Raw genomic sequence first — 14,256 nt, forward strand, 5'->3', positions numbered from 1 at the left:
TCTGGAGCTAAAAATAGAACTGGGACTCTGCTAGGAGATGCAGGCATCCCCCAGGGATCTCAACCATTGTGGCAAAAGCCCACCTCATACAGGACTGTATTTTAAGTCATTGGATGCACTTTGTCTAATATAAAACTAACCATGGGAGAAATTCTCTTACAAACATTTAGCAGCTTTTAGTCTAAGACAGGTTGCTGCTTGGGAATGTCTTCATAAAGTGGCATGCAAAGAAAAGGGTAGTAAACATTGGAAGTATCATTTTAAGGGAAAACTGAGAGGTATTTTATCGCTGTGTTTACTGATCTGGGCTAACTTGTTTACCAATTAGAAAATGATGGGGGAATGTGCAGATTGTGTAAAGGAAGATGAGCTGCTTTGGTTCCTCATCACACAGTGTGAAGCGAGAACCGAGAGTGACAGAGAAGTGTGTGTGTCCTGTGCACATGCTGCGTGGTCAGGCCCAGTTCTGGCAGCAGCGTCATTCATGAACATTCTTGGACAGCTTGTCGGAATCAGGCCTCACACAGTTGTGAAAGCAGCTAGATAAGCAGAGATGCAGACGGGACTCAGTGGACCCAACCTGAGAAGTCAGGTGTCTAACTGCCAGTGGCAGAAGAGGGGACGGGGCACAGCCACAGGGAAGGCTCTGAAGGGTACTCTTGACTCAAAAGTCTGCACCCAGGATCAGTAGGTAGAAAACAGTGTTAGGGGCCCGGCGCCATGGCCTATCGGCTAAAGTCCTCACCTTGAATGCACTGGGACCCCATATGGGCACCAGTTCTAATCCTGGCAGCTCCACTTCCCATCCAGCTCCCTGCTTGTGGCCTGGGAAAGCAGTTGAGGACAGCCCAGAAGCCTTGGGACACTGCACCCACATGGGGAACCCGGAGAAAGTTCCTGGTTCCTGGCTTCACTGGCCATTGTGGTCACTTGGGGAGTGAACCATTGGACAGAAGATCTTCCTCTCTGTCTCTCTTCCTCTCTGTATATCTGCCCTTCCAATGAAAATAAATAAATCTTTAAAAAAAAAAAAAAAGGAAAGAAAACAGTGTTAGAACCTGATCTGTAGGCCTGGTGCAGTAGCCTAGTGGCTAAATCCTTGCCTTATATGTGCTGGGATCCCATATGGGTGTCAGTTTGTGTCCTGGCTGCCTCAGTTACCATCCAGCTCCCTGCTTGTGGCCAGGGAAAGCAGTCGATGACGGCCCAAAGCCTTGGTACCCTATAACCATGTGGGAGACCCAGAAAAAGCTTCTGGCTCCTGGCTTCAGATCGGCTTACTCTGGCCACTGCAGTGAACCAGTGGATGAAAGATCTTTCTGTCTGTATATCCTTCTCTCTGTATCTCTGCCTTCCCTATAAAAATAAATATTTAAAAAGACAAAACAAAGCAAAACAGAACAGATCTGTGATTCGCTGGGCAGTGGTGTCAGTCTGTCAGTGTTCCACAAGGGTGACCTTCAGACAGTAATGACCACTGCTTTCCTCCTGCCCGCCAGAGCATAGGCAGGGCCTGGTCTGTTTTGGTCCACTGCAAGTTAGAAATATACAGAGAAGGGAGTTCTGTGAAACCTGATTCCCAGCTTAACCCAGTTGTCACTTTACAAACCCTGCAGTCTATCCATTGTCACCTGCGTTCATATATACCCTCCACTGCTGTATTCAGCTTCAGAATGAAGACAAGGGTAAAACTGTGCCTTCACCTAACAGGACATAACTGCCCCTCACACTGGTTCTCTCTATTCGTCTTGGAGTGTTTGTTCTTTCCTAGCCGAACCACACTCCTCCTCTGACATCCTGGAACTTAAATACTGAGACACAATGCCAGCATCTGTTGATGCATCTTACAATGGATTAGTACTTCTCACCTGGACGTCATTTTGTGTCCCAGGGGACATTTGACAGTGTTGTAGACATTTTTGCTTGGGGAGAGGGTTGGGAAGAGAAGGAGCAGTGCTACCAGCATCTGGTGGACAAAGGCCAGGGTTGCTGACCATCCTTCAGTGCGGGAAGCTGACTCCAAAACCCAGATGTGTGTAGCCCTAGGTGCAGTGATACTGAGGTCTAGAAACCCTCTGTGTGAATATGGGGAGTGATGGGTAAGCCGTGTCCTACTTTTCTCAGGCTGAGTGACCTTAGTAGTAGAAATGTTTGTTTCTCCCCACTCTCAAATCCTGTATTATATTGTAAGCTGCCCTCTAGCAGCCCTTTCTCAAAATCTATTTAGGGGTTAGGCTTTAATGTGTGGATTTGAGGGGAACACAATTCAGGCCTTAACCATGGGATGCAGAGGGACCAGCATGGTAGCTCAGTTGGCTAATCCTCTGAGGATTAGCAAGCGCCAGCATCCCATATGGGTGACAGTTTGTGTCCTGGCTCCTCCACTTCCCATCGAGTTCTCTGCTGTTGGCTTAGGAAAGCAATAGAAGATGGCCCAAGGCCTTCGGATCCTACGCCTGTGTGGGAGACGTGGAAGAGGCTCCTGGCTTCAGAATAGCTCAGCTCCAGCCATTGTAGCCATTTGGGGAATGAACCAGCATATGGAAGATTTCTCTCACTCTCCTCTCTGTAAATATGCCTTTTCAATAAGGATAATAAATGCTTAAAAGGAAAATAATGGGATACAGACAATTTAGTAGTCTGTATATGCAGACGTTTTATTTCAAAGTAAAAAATTCTGAGAATTACAATATACCTCATTTTTTTAAACTTTTCATGTGGTTATAACTGATGTTCCATTGCACATTTTTATTTCCTTTGACAAGCATCTCAGCTAGTCATGATTCCCAGTTCAGTGAAGTAACCCAAGCTTTCATTCCTGAAGTGTCTGTGTTGTTAGCTGACTGCCCATTGCAGATTTTTGATGATTCCCAATGACTCTTAAACCAATACATGAAAATAGAAGTTCCTCTTGAGATGTGTATTCAGGGTGCATTTCTGCCTTGTTTGCCTGTGCTTTCGGTGTCTTACACAAAGAATCATTGTCAAGACTAAAGTCAAAGAGCTTTTCCCCCTTGTTTTCTTCTAGGAGTTTTATAGTTTTAGAATTTTTCTTTTAATTGGAGAGGCAGATATCCAGAGAGAAGGAGATACAAAGAAAAAGATCTTCCGTCCACTGGTTCACTCCCCAAGTGGCTGCAAAAGCTGGAGCTTTGGAGCCAATCCAAAGCCAGGAGCCAGGAGCTTCTTCCAGGTCTCCCACATGGGTGCAGGGTCCCAGGGCGTTGGTTCATCCTTGACTGCTTTCCCAGGCCACAGGCAGGGAGCTGGATGGGAAAGGAAGTGGAACAGCTGGGAGATGAATTGGCATCTATATGAGATTTGAGCGGATTCAAGGCGAGTATTTAGTCACTAGGCTATCACACCACACCCTATGATTTTCAATTTTATGTTTAAGTCATTAATTTCAAGTTAATTTTTGTGAGTAGTTTAAGATAGGGATCTAATCTCATTTATTTACAATGAATATCTGATTTTCTGGGCACCGTTATTTGGCAGAGACTGTTCTTTCCCCTAATCATTCACAAAGTAAGCCATCAGTGAAGTCAGGGATGACTAGAGAGAGATGCTTACATTCTCAGAGCAGGCCACTTGCCTACTGATTATTATAATCTTACGCGTCCTTCCATGAACATTCACATTGTGTCCTCAAATATCTTCACCTCTTTGCCTGTTTGGAGTGATGTGTTCACACATTTTTTTCCCACAAGTCTTTTTTCTGACCATCCAGCCAATCCATTGGTTAGTGAATATGGAGCTCAGCTGAAGATCCATGGTTTTTATCCTCTCTGCCTCTAGGGAAGAGAGGTAGCTGGGTGTTAGGCTGAAAGTTCTGCAAACTGTGTAGATTTTTCTTTATCACATTTCTTCAAGGTCACTTCCAAGTGAGGCTGCAGTGGTTCAGCTTTTCACTGTCCAGTGATTCAAGAATGTTATGTAGCCCTGGCTGCAACTGCAACTTGTATATGCCTGCAGAGGATTTGTATAACACTAATCTTATATATCACCCTTCTTGATGACAGATTATTGCTGTACACACCCAGTTTTATGATTTGATGAGTCAGACAATGTCCAGCTAGTATAGTGAATTGTTTTTTTTTTTAAGATTTATTTATTTTTATTGGAAAGGCAGACATACAGAGAGGAGATATAGAGAGAAAGATCTTTTGTCCACTGCTTCATTCCCCAAGTGGCTTCAATGGCAGGAGCTAAGCCAATCCAAAGCCAGGAGCCAGGAGCTTCTTCCAGGTGTTCCATGCAGATGCAACGTCCCAAGGCACTGGGCCATCCTCTGCTGCTTTCCCAAATCACAGGCGGGGAGCTGCTTCGGAAGTTGGGCCACTGGGACACAGACCAGCACCAATATGGTATTGTAGCATGTGGAGGTGGAGAATTAGCTAGTTGAGCCAAAGTTCCAGCTCTACTGGGTTGTTCAGATGGTAACATGATGATCTTCAGTTGGGTGTTCCTTCAAAAGCAGGACCACTTTCTTAAGAACAAAGTGATAGTTGTCTGCTGAGGATGATATTACTCCCGCCAAAATCGAAAGTTCTGCGTTATGGTTTGCCCATATGAGCCCGTCAGCAGCTCTGTAGGACATCATTGCCTGCCACAGATACTTTGGTTACCGTGTGATCTACTGGGTCATGTGACCTCATTGGCAGAGGAGCCAGAATTTCAATTAAAAAAAAAAAGAATAGAAGGTTGTTTTTGTACCTGTTCCCATATACAGAGCATGGTGTCAGGTGATGATACCAATGGATACCGTTTCATCCAGGATTGCATAGTTGTTTTTGCTTTTTGTTGTCATTTTCCCTTTTGTCTAGCTTTAGAGTTCAAAATCAGAATTTCGGGTCTACTTACCAAGGTAATAGTCTGGGTTTTTTTTGTTGTTGTTGTTGTTTTTATAAGAAGTGGAAAGAAAAGGAATTTTTTTTTTACTTAAATTTTTTTAGAAAAGGAATTTTAAAAATAAACTTTTAGAGAAAGACTTATACATTTATACATCAGGCATCACTTATTAAAGAATGAAAGAAATGCATTATTTAGAAAGAAATCTATGGTTCATGATAGATGTTTGGCCTAGCAGTTGAGACCTTGCTTTGTACCCCTGCATCCCGTCTCAGAGTATCTGGATTTGAGTTCTGACTCTGCTCATGAGTCCAGCTTCCTGCCAGTGTTTTCCCTGGAAGGTAGTAAGTGACAACTCAGGTAGAGTTGCTGCCACACACGGGAGACACGAATTGAGTTTTTGGGTCCTGGTTTCGTCTTGGCTCAGCTCTTGTAGGCACTAGGGCACTGAGCTAGCAGACAGCATATATGAGATTCTCTCACTTTCTTCTCTTGCCTTTCAGATATATAAATTTATGCTTGATTATTCCGTGTTTATCTTTCCCTTTGAAATTGAAATTGGTGTATTACTAGACTAAATTATTGTTTTATGTACAAAATAAACTTCTTTTTCAGGTACTTGTAGTTTTTAATTTCTTCCTTGGGGACTTCTTAAAAAGAAACCTATTATAGGGCCTACACAATGGTTTAACAGGCTGAGCGTTTGACTGAGGTGCCAGCATCCCTTATGGGTACCAGTTTCAGTCCTGTTGGCTCTACTACTGATCCAGTTCCCTGCTGATGTGCCTGGGAAAGCAACAGAGGGTGGCCCAAGGCCTTCAGACCCTACACCCATGTAGGAGGCCTAGAAGAATATCCTAACTCCTGGCCCCGGACTGACCCAGCTCTGGCTTTTGTGGCCATTTGAGAAGTGAACCAGTAGATGGAAAATCTCTTTTTTCCTGTGTCTCTTCTCTCTGTAACTTGGCCTTCCAGGTAAAAATAAATAAATCTTAAAGAAAGAGAACTATTTTACAAATTCACAATTCCCATCTACATTTATGATAGATGTATCTACTACATTTTGTTGTTCTGAGAACAAAACTTATTGCTGACCTTTTAAAGTAGGAACAGTAGGTATATATCATATAAAAACATGTCTTTTGTCTTTAGTATAAGACTTTAGGTAGACTGGAAAGACACTGACATGCTTAGAATGGACAGTGTTTATTTTTGCTGACACAGTCCTTTTGACTTACAGGGTTTTTAAAACAATAGTTTAGGGCCTGGTGCAATAGCCTAGTGGCTAAAGTCCTTGCCTTGCACATGCCGCGATACTATATGGGCGACGGTTCTAATCCATGACTGCCCTGCTTCCCATCCAGCTCCCTGCTTGTAACCTGGGAATGCAGTAAAGGACGGCCCAAAGTTTTATGACCCAGCACTGGTGTGGGAGACCTGAAGGAAGCTCCTGGCTCCTGAGTTTGGATTGGCTTAGCCAGCTCTGGCACTTGCGGCCACTTGGGAATTGAATCATTAGACAAAGATCTTTTTCTCTGTCTTTGTTCTTCTCTGTATATCTGACTTTTCAATTAAAAAATATTTTTAAAAATTATATAGGTTAGGTAATTTTAATGCACTATAGAGAAATTTTGTCTTGTTTTTCTGAAAAATGTGACTTATAATTCTTGAAAAAGAAACTTCACTTTCTGGCAAGAGCAAAAGTCACATGCATATAGAGTCGAAAATACAGCATAACAGAAAAAAGACTGAATCATTGGGTGCTGGGCAGAAAGAGAATGTTGAAATGAAAAGAGAACTTCAAGGCTTCAGAAATAAATTGATTTAGAAGATAATCTAGGGACAGATATTTACTAATTTAGGGCACACTAGCCTAAATCTCTAGCTGCAGCTCCGGGATCCCGTATGGGTGCTGGTTCGAGTCCTGGCTGTTCTACTTATGACCCAGCTCCCTGCTAATGGCCTGAGAAAACAGCAGAGCATTGCTCATGGGTTTGGCCCTCTGTACCCATGTGTATGAAGCTCCTGGCTCCTGGCTGTAGCATGGCCCAACCCTACCCATTGCTCTCATTTGAGAAGTGAAACAGTGTGTCAAAAATCACTCTCCCTCTTTATCCTGTCTCTCAAATAAGTAAAATAAATATCTTTTAAATAAATATTTTTTTAAAAGAAGAAAATCTAATAAAGTTAGCAAGAACAAGAAATTACTATTTGTACATAAGAACAGATGGGAAGTAAGTTTTGTGGTAAGTGGTGATAAACTGAAGTAATTTAGAAACTAGGGTGTCAGATTAATGGCAGATTGGCTAATCTTGGTAGGATGATGCGAAAAATATGCAGGTACTAGCCACAAAGGTTTGTGGGAAATCCCAACAGCCTAACCACTGAACCAAAACCCTGACAGGAGTGTGTGCTCTTATTAGGTGCAACTTGGATGAATGAAATAGCTAAAGTAACCTCAGCTTGCAAAGTAGATACTGACTAGAAATGAAAAATAGTTTGGGAACTTGGTTGGAGTTGATATTATGCAGGATTGTTGAGTGCAATGTAACTCTACAGTAATTATCCAGGAGAGAAGTTACAGAGGGTATCATAGTAGTGAAGGTCATCTAAATGAGATTTGCATCTTCATGCAACAAATAATGAGGAAACTCAGTGCTATAAAATAGGATTGTATGTGCATGCAAATATAACATGTTTATTTGATAGGCGGAGACACAGAAGTCTTCCATCCTACTGGTTCACTTTCTAAAAGCCTGTAGCAGCACATTGAAGCTGAGAGCCAGGGACTAATTCCAGGTCTCCCATATGGCAGAGACCCAATACCTGGAGCTATTACTTGCTGCCTCATAGGGTGTACATTGGCAGGGAGTTGGCATCAAGAGCAGAAACTCAAGCACTCTGGTAAGGGATGCCGGCATTCTAAGTGGTGTCTTGACTGCTGCACCACATATCTGGCCCACATGTATTGTTTGTTAGTATACTTGCAAGATCAACCATTATTTTTAAAAATTAATTTATTTGAAAGGCAGAGTTGCAGAGAGAGGGAAAGAGAGGGAGAAATTTTCCACCTGCTGGTTCACTCTCCAAGTGGTCTCATTGGTTTCAGCTAGGCCCAATAGGAACTTGTAACTCCATTCTTGTCTCCCATGTGGGTGTCAGGGACCCAAACATTCATTTTATCTTCTGCTCTTCTCGTAGGCACATTAGAAGGGAGCTGGAAACCACAAACAGGACTTGAACCAGCATTCATGGGCAGTAAGAACAGTGGGCTTAACTCACTCTGCCACAGTTACAGTGTCAGAATCAGCCTTGTTGACTCAAATTCTCTGAAGAACTTTTTTGCTTATGCTTGTGTTGAATATCCTTGTTTAGAAAACATGTCATTTCTCTCTTCTTTTATCTTTTCTTCCTTGCGGTGCATTCTGCTTCTCTGCTTTCTACACATCACGATTGTGTTTTAAACCAGGGAGAAGAAGTTCGGAGCCAGTATGTTGTGACGTGTGCGGGCCTTTACTCAGACCGTATTTCAGAGTTGAGTGGCTGCAGTCCCGATCCTCGAATTGTACCATTCCGGGGAGATTATCTACTCTTAAAGCCAGAAAAAAGCTATCTTGTAAAAGGAAACATTTATCCGGTAGGTAATGCTTCTAAACCTTCTCATTCTTTTCACGCTGGTGGTGGGCACAGAAAAAATGACCAAAAAAAATTTTTTTTTAACCTGAATCTGGAGAGTTTGCAAGGCTGTTTGTGCAGACGTTTGGTCTCTGCGGGTCACTTCCTAAAGCTGCATGGTGTAAGTAGTACATGGCTCCAGGGAGCATGAGCGTACGTGAGGTGTGCGAAGTGCCGCCAGGAAGGAGCTGGATGTTGATGCTCTCTGATCGAGGGAGCCCTTGCTGGAGAATGGGATTGGGTGTCATCTGTTTCTCAGCTTATTGCCCAAAGGTGCAGAAAAGGGCTCGTGCCACTGTGTAGTTTTACAGGGGAGAAGACAGACACATTTGAAATTCATTCTTCTGTCTGAAACTACCCTCAAAATGAATGACGTTGTAAAAATACATTAGACTGAACCAACTGAAATTACTAGTCTTGAGCCATTTCTTGTATTTGAGCATGCCTAAACTCTCATCTGCTTCAGACAGATGCATTCCCACTTTGCACAAACCTGTGCTGTGAATGTGCATCTTTTTTTGTATCCTTTTCCTGGCAGCTCTGCTTTTGCTTGCCAGTCACAGCTATTTTCAGTGTGGGAGAGAGAGAAAATAACCCCAAGTAGGGATACTTCATCTTATTTCTCTTTGCCTAGCAAGATGAGTAGATAAGACAGTGTGTTCTAGTGTCGATGACATCACTGTTTTCTGCCTGGCATTTCTGACCATAAAGCATATTGATGAAAATGTATATTTAGCGCAATAGCCTAACGGCTAAAGTCCTCGCCCTGCATATGCCAGGATACCATATGGGCGCCGCTTCTGATCCTGGCAGCCCTGCTTCCCATCCAGCTCCCTGCTTGTGGCCTGGGAAAGCTATTGAGGACGGCCTAAAGCCTTGTGTGGGAGACCAACGGGAAGCTCTGGGCTCCTGGCTTTGGACTGGCTCAGCTTCAGCTGTTGTGGCCACTTGGGAAGTGAACCATGGGACAGAAGATCTTCCTCTGTCCCTCCTCCTCTCTGTATGTCTGCCTTTCCAATAAAAATAAATAAATCTTTAAAAAAATGTATATCTGAGTACAAATAAATCTTTAAAAAATGCATATCTGCGTACAGCTCACAATGCAAATTAAACACATGGGAATATAACTCTTATATTACCAGTTGAATGTTTGCGTCAGTAGTAACATGGCATGGAATGCAGGGCTAATTGTTGTTTGCTGTATTGAATCTGTAGGTCCCAGATAGCCGGTTTCCTTTCCTAGGAGTCCACTTCACACCAAGGATGGATGGCAGCATTTGGCTGGGACCTAATGCAGTTCTTGCTTTTAAACGAGAGGGTTACAGACCCTTTGACTTCAATACCAGAGATGCTTTGGACATAATTATTAATAGGTAACAACTTTATTCTCTTTAAAAATCATGTTGTACTTATACTTTCTAAGTGGCTAATTTGTCTTCATAGTCTGTTTCTTATGGAAATCTTCATGTTTGTTATTTGAGTATTGAATTTCTTCTAACTCTAAACTAATATCCTTGTGGAATAAATGTAATGTTTTAATCTCCAGAAAGTTATAAGGAGCCAGCGTATCTTGGTTAAAAAGAGGGTAAGTGGGTGGGTGTTTGGAGCAGTGGTTATCTCAGTTGCCTTAGTGCAAGTCCTGGCTCTGCCCTACTTCCAGCTCTCTACTAAAAGGTACACTGTGGGAGACAGCAGGGATTGGATCCAGGCCAGGCACATACAAGACCTATATTGAGTTCTAGGCTTTTGGCTTTAGAGTGGCATTAGGCATTTAGGGAGTAAACCATAATGTAGGATATCTTTCTTGCTCTCTCTCTTCTTTCCCTTATAAATAAGTAAAATTAAAAAAAAAAAAGATAAAGGCCATTCATAGACACAGTAATCCATATATCACCACGTTGCTAACCTTCTCTGTTAAGGAAAGAGATCATTGGGGAAAGGAGATTTAAAAAGAAGGAAGAATTTTATTTTAAAAGAAGTATCTTCCTTGTATCAGATCATTCCCTGCCCATTAACTATCATTTGTAAGAGACTAGAAGATTTGCTGATGACCAAAGTTGCTGCCTTTGTGGGAACAATTATCAGCATATACTGTTGTATTGACCCAAGATGCAGGATCTTTCCTATGGAAAGAAATAATTTAATGAGGCATCTTTGTTTGGTCCATTTAGCAGTGTTTCTCTCCAAAGAGTTCCATATCAAAGTCACTAGAAACCTTTTAAAGCTATGTTTACATTAGATTTTACTCTTCATGGATTCTGGAGTAGATGGTTTAGTGTGGAGCTTGTAAAACTGCATACATATGATACATACGTAGACTCTGCAGAGATGTGAAGATCTCTTGTTGTCTTTTGCATGTGTTGACAACATGTAATATTTGCATTAAGAAAGCCTGGGTGGGTGGGGATAGTGTTATGGCACTGCATGTTAGATCCCTGCCTGGAACACTGGTGTCCCATTCCAAGTCTCGACTGCTCTGTTTCCGGTCCAGCTGCCTGGTAATCACGCACCAGGGAAAACAATAGAGGAGGCACGCGAGCTTGGAGCCCTGGTGGAGTTCTAGGTTCCTGGCTCTGAATTGGCCCAGCTGCAACCATAGCCATTATGTCCATTTGGAGGGGGTGAAAGTTCTTTCTCTGTCTCCCCTTTCTATCCATTACAATTAAAAAGACTCAAAAGAAAATCCGGATGTTAGTAGATTTTACAGAGTTAACAGTCCCAACCCAGCATTCCTTGTAAATTTGACTTTAGAAGATATTTCTCTCTTGAGTTGACAAGACTTTTATGTTGCCACCAGAATTAAATCTAATGATTGTAAAAGTGTGTTTTTTATTGTTGTTTTGTTTTGTTTAAGTAATAAAGAATTCCTTTGTGTCTTTTCTCTTTTTTTCCAGTGGCTTAGTTAAACTGGTGTTGCAAAATTTTTCCTACGGAGTTAATGAAATGTATAAAGCCTGTTTTCTTGGTGAAACAGTGAGGCACCTTCAGAAGTTCATCCCTGAAATTACCATCAGTGACATACTTAGGTAAGGTGACACCATTAGGTCTGCAAATACAGGGCTGACCTAGATGAACCTGAGGTATATGTTGACTTTGTAATTCCTAAGTACACTTGCAGGGTCAATCAGCATGTCATCTGATTCTTCGTTCTCTTTCCCAACAAGCAGCTGAAATTCCCCTGTGGTGCACAAATTATTGCTGCCTTTGTGTGTGTGTGTGTGTGTGTGTGTGTGTGTGTGTGTGTGTGTGTGGTGGGTCATAGGGTAGTTTTGTCATTTGTAATCACATGACCTACTGAGCAACTCTGAAAACTTCACTGTTATACTACCTTAACCTTTATGTTGAGCAATCATTCATCGTCCCTGAGTTGGAAAAAAAAACAGAAACAGAAAAACTCCTGGCCACTTCTGTGATTCCAAAGCCTTCTGCCTTTAATTCTGAGTGAGATCATGATTACCATGTTAACTCATTTGGCCAGCAACCTATTAAATTTTATTATTTGAGTGACTCTTAAAATCTTTCAGAAACTCCAAAACTTGGCATCTTCCTTGCTTTATCTCTGTTTCTTTTGTTCTTTCTGTGGCCATGCTTCCCTGAAAAACAAGCATTTTGCAGTTGGTAATAATCCAAGACTTTGCTACAGGGGTGTGAGACAAAGTAAGAGTTAGTTACTTTTTTTTCTTTTTGGACATATAAGATTTTATGGACAAGATCCATATCCTAAAGCCCACACAATCCTTGTTTTTTTTTTTCTTCCTCTTGGATGATATTTTGGGACTGCTTCTGTTCTCCCTCAGCTCCTCTTCCCAGTAAGCTGTTTGTCAGACCTGCTCAGTACTGTACTTTTAGGGGCTCACTCTGCTTTTGCAGCCTGCCCCTCCTTCAGCCTCCACAGAGCACTCCATGTCTGTCCCCTTAGGAGCAGCTGCTGAGCAAGCCTGATGCAAAATGTCAGCAGCGTGACCGTGTATCTGAAATGAGAGCAGGCACTGGTGTCAGCTGCCTCCCCTGGGGGCCCGTCCTGGACTAAATCTGACTCTGATGCATCCTTCTGAGGCCAGTCTCTGAATCCTTGGAAAAACCATTACAACCCAGCTCATGTTTGGACTCTCAGTCCTCCTCTGCTCCACTACTTGCCTTTTGAAATGGAAAGGGGCAAAAATAGCTAAAGCTTTATTTTCATTCAGTTGCTTTCCAATAAAGACTTTGTTTCTAACATTCAGCTCTAGCAGGTTTTTTAGCATCGTGGATTTTTAAAATTCAGTTTTATTATTTATCAAGGTTTGTAGGTAGTTGGTGACCTTTTTGTATATGAAAACAGAGTAGTCAAATCTGACTTCTGTTTTTACTGTGAAAAAACCCATTAGGTGAGCACAGAAATTTGTGTTAAAGCAGTGAATTCACTGCCCATATTCCTCTTAATAGAGGCCTGAGGGAAGCCTCAAGACCAGTAAATTTCTCACGTGTTCCAGGAGTGGTATTAGGACCACCCCTGTGTCTGGATGCAAGGGTGTGAATTTCAGTTACCATTTTCACTGGTGTGCTGTGGCAAAAGGCACCCGGCCAGTGTAGGCAGGGGCATGTGGGGACAATTCAGCCCAATCACAGGTGAGTTTCTCTTTGAAGACATTGAAGTTGAGTGCATGCAGGACTTCTATTCCTTCTCTTGATTCCTATAGCTGTTAAACACAGGAAATTATCAGTTAGAAAAAGGAAGTTAAAGACAATGTGTTTGATACCATTTTTATAAATTTAAAAACAAGCATAACAGTACTATAGATTGTTTGTAGATTTCATGGATAATAGGAAATTAAAACCAAGCATGGAGATAATAAACACCTAATTTAGAGGCTTGTTTACTTCTGGGGCGGGTGGGTGGACAGGGAGGAATGGAGAATTCTGTGAGGTTGTCATGTCAGTGGTGCTCTAGTTCTTAACCTGTCTGGTAAGAAGGTAAGTGCTGTTCATTATGTTCTCTGTCTGTGCTTTATCATATGCCTAATTATTAAATAATAATGATAATATCAATAGGTTTTCCATAATTTAAGCTCTAGTCCTGCTTTGTCTCATCTTGAAATAGTATGTATTAAAGCCATAATACCCTCTATTTTATTTTGTGGCAGAAGCATATCAAACAGTTCTTGAGAGTGAAAAAAAAAATCAATGCAATGCTCTCAGTGGGATCTGTTACCCAGGACAGTGTCCTTAAATATCATTAACCTGCCAAGGGTGTAAAGCTTGACTTGTTGTTACCTATCCAGACCAGTTTAGGAAATCACTTTTGTGTGAACCTTAGGTTAGAATGTAGTTATAATCTCTCAAGCATATGCATTAGATATGCCAGCTTCTCGTTGCTAAATCATGATCACCAATACTTATTTTTATCATCAAATGAATTTGTTTAGTTGATCATATACATACATATTATTTAGTGTGTGTGTGTATGTGTGTGTGTGTGTGTGTGTGTGTGTGTGTGTGTGTGTGTGTGTTTTATGATATAGTTTAGTTCCTAAGGCTCAGGGATTTCCCCTTCCATCCTCTCCCTTTCCATTCCTCCTCCTGATTGCTTTTCTCTATAATATAGCAATAATATAATCCTTCTACAACAGTCACAATTCCATCATTCTGTGATTTAAGATTTATGACATTGTAGGTATAGACAATAGCAGAAAGTCCAGCATTCTATTGTCAAGAAATATGAACAGTTTCATTGGGAGTCCCTCTTTTATT

The 14,256-nt window shown here is 41.8% G+C and overlaps 1 protein-coding gene across 3 annotated transcripts in view; it reads left to right on the plus strand.

Annotated features, from left to right (window-relative positions):
- L2HGDH (L-2-hydroxyglutarate dehydrogenase) overlaps positions 1–14,256 on the plus strand; it is a 48,242-nt gene that overhangs the window by 22,340 nt on the left and 11,646 nt on the right. For 2 of the 3 annotated variants that reach the window (XM_040969175.1, XM_040969176.1), the window contains exons 7-9: positions 8,321–8,488; positions 9,742–9,899; positions 11,421–11,552. In XM_040969175.1, coding sequence (XP_040825109.1) covers positions 8,321–8,488; positions 9,742–9,899; positions 11,421–11,552 — 458 coding nt within the window. Of the gene's footprint in view, positions 1–8,320; positions 8,489–9,741; positions 9,900–11,420; positions 11,553–12,445; positions 12,743–14,256 lie in introns of those variants that run through there. The other variant, XM_040969177.1, reaches the window with a different exon arrangement.

This window comes from Ochotona curzoniae, unplaced genomic scaffold, assembly GCF_017591425.1.
Source record: "Ochotona curzoniae isolate NIBS_2020 unplaced genomic scaffold, NIBS_Ocur_1.0 scaffold_4701, whole genome shotgun sequence".
Lineage (NCBI taxonomy): Eukaryota > Metazoa > Chordata > Mammalia > Lagomorpha > Ochotonidae > Ochotona > Ochotona curzoniae.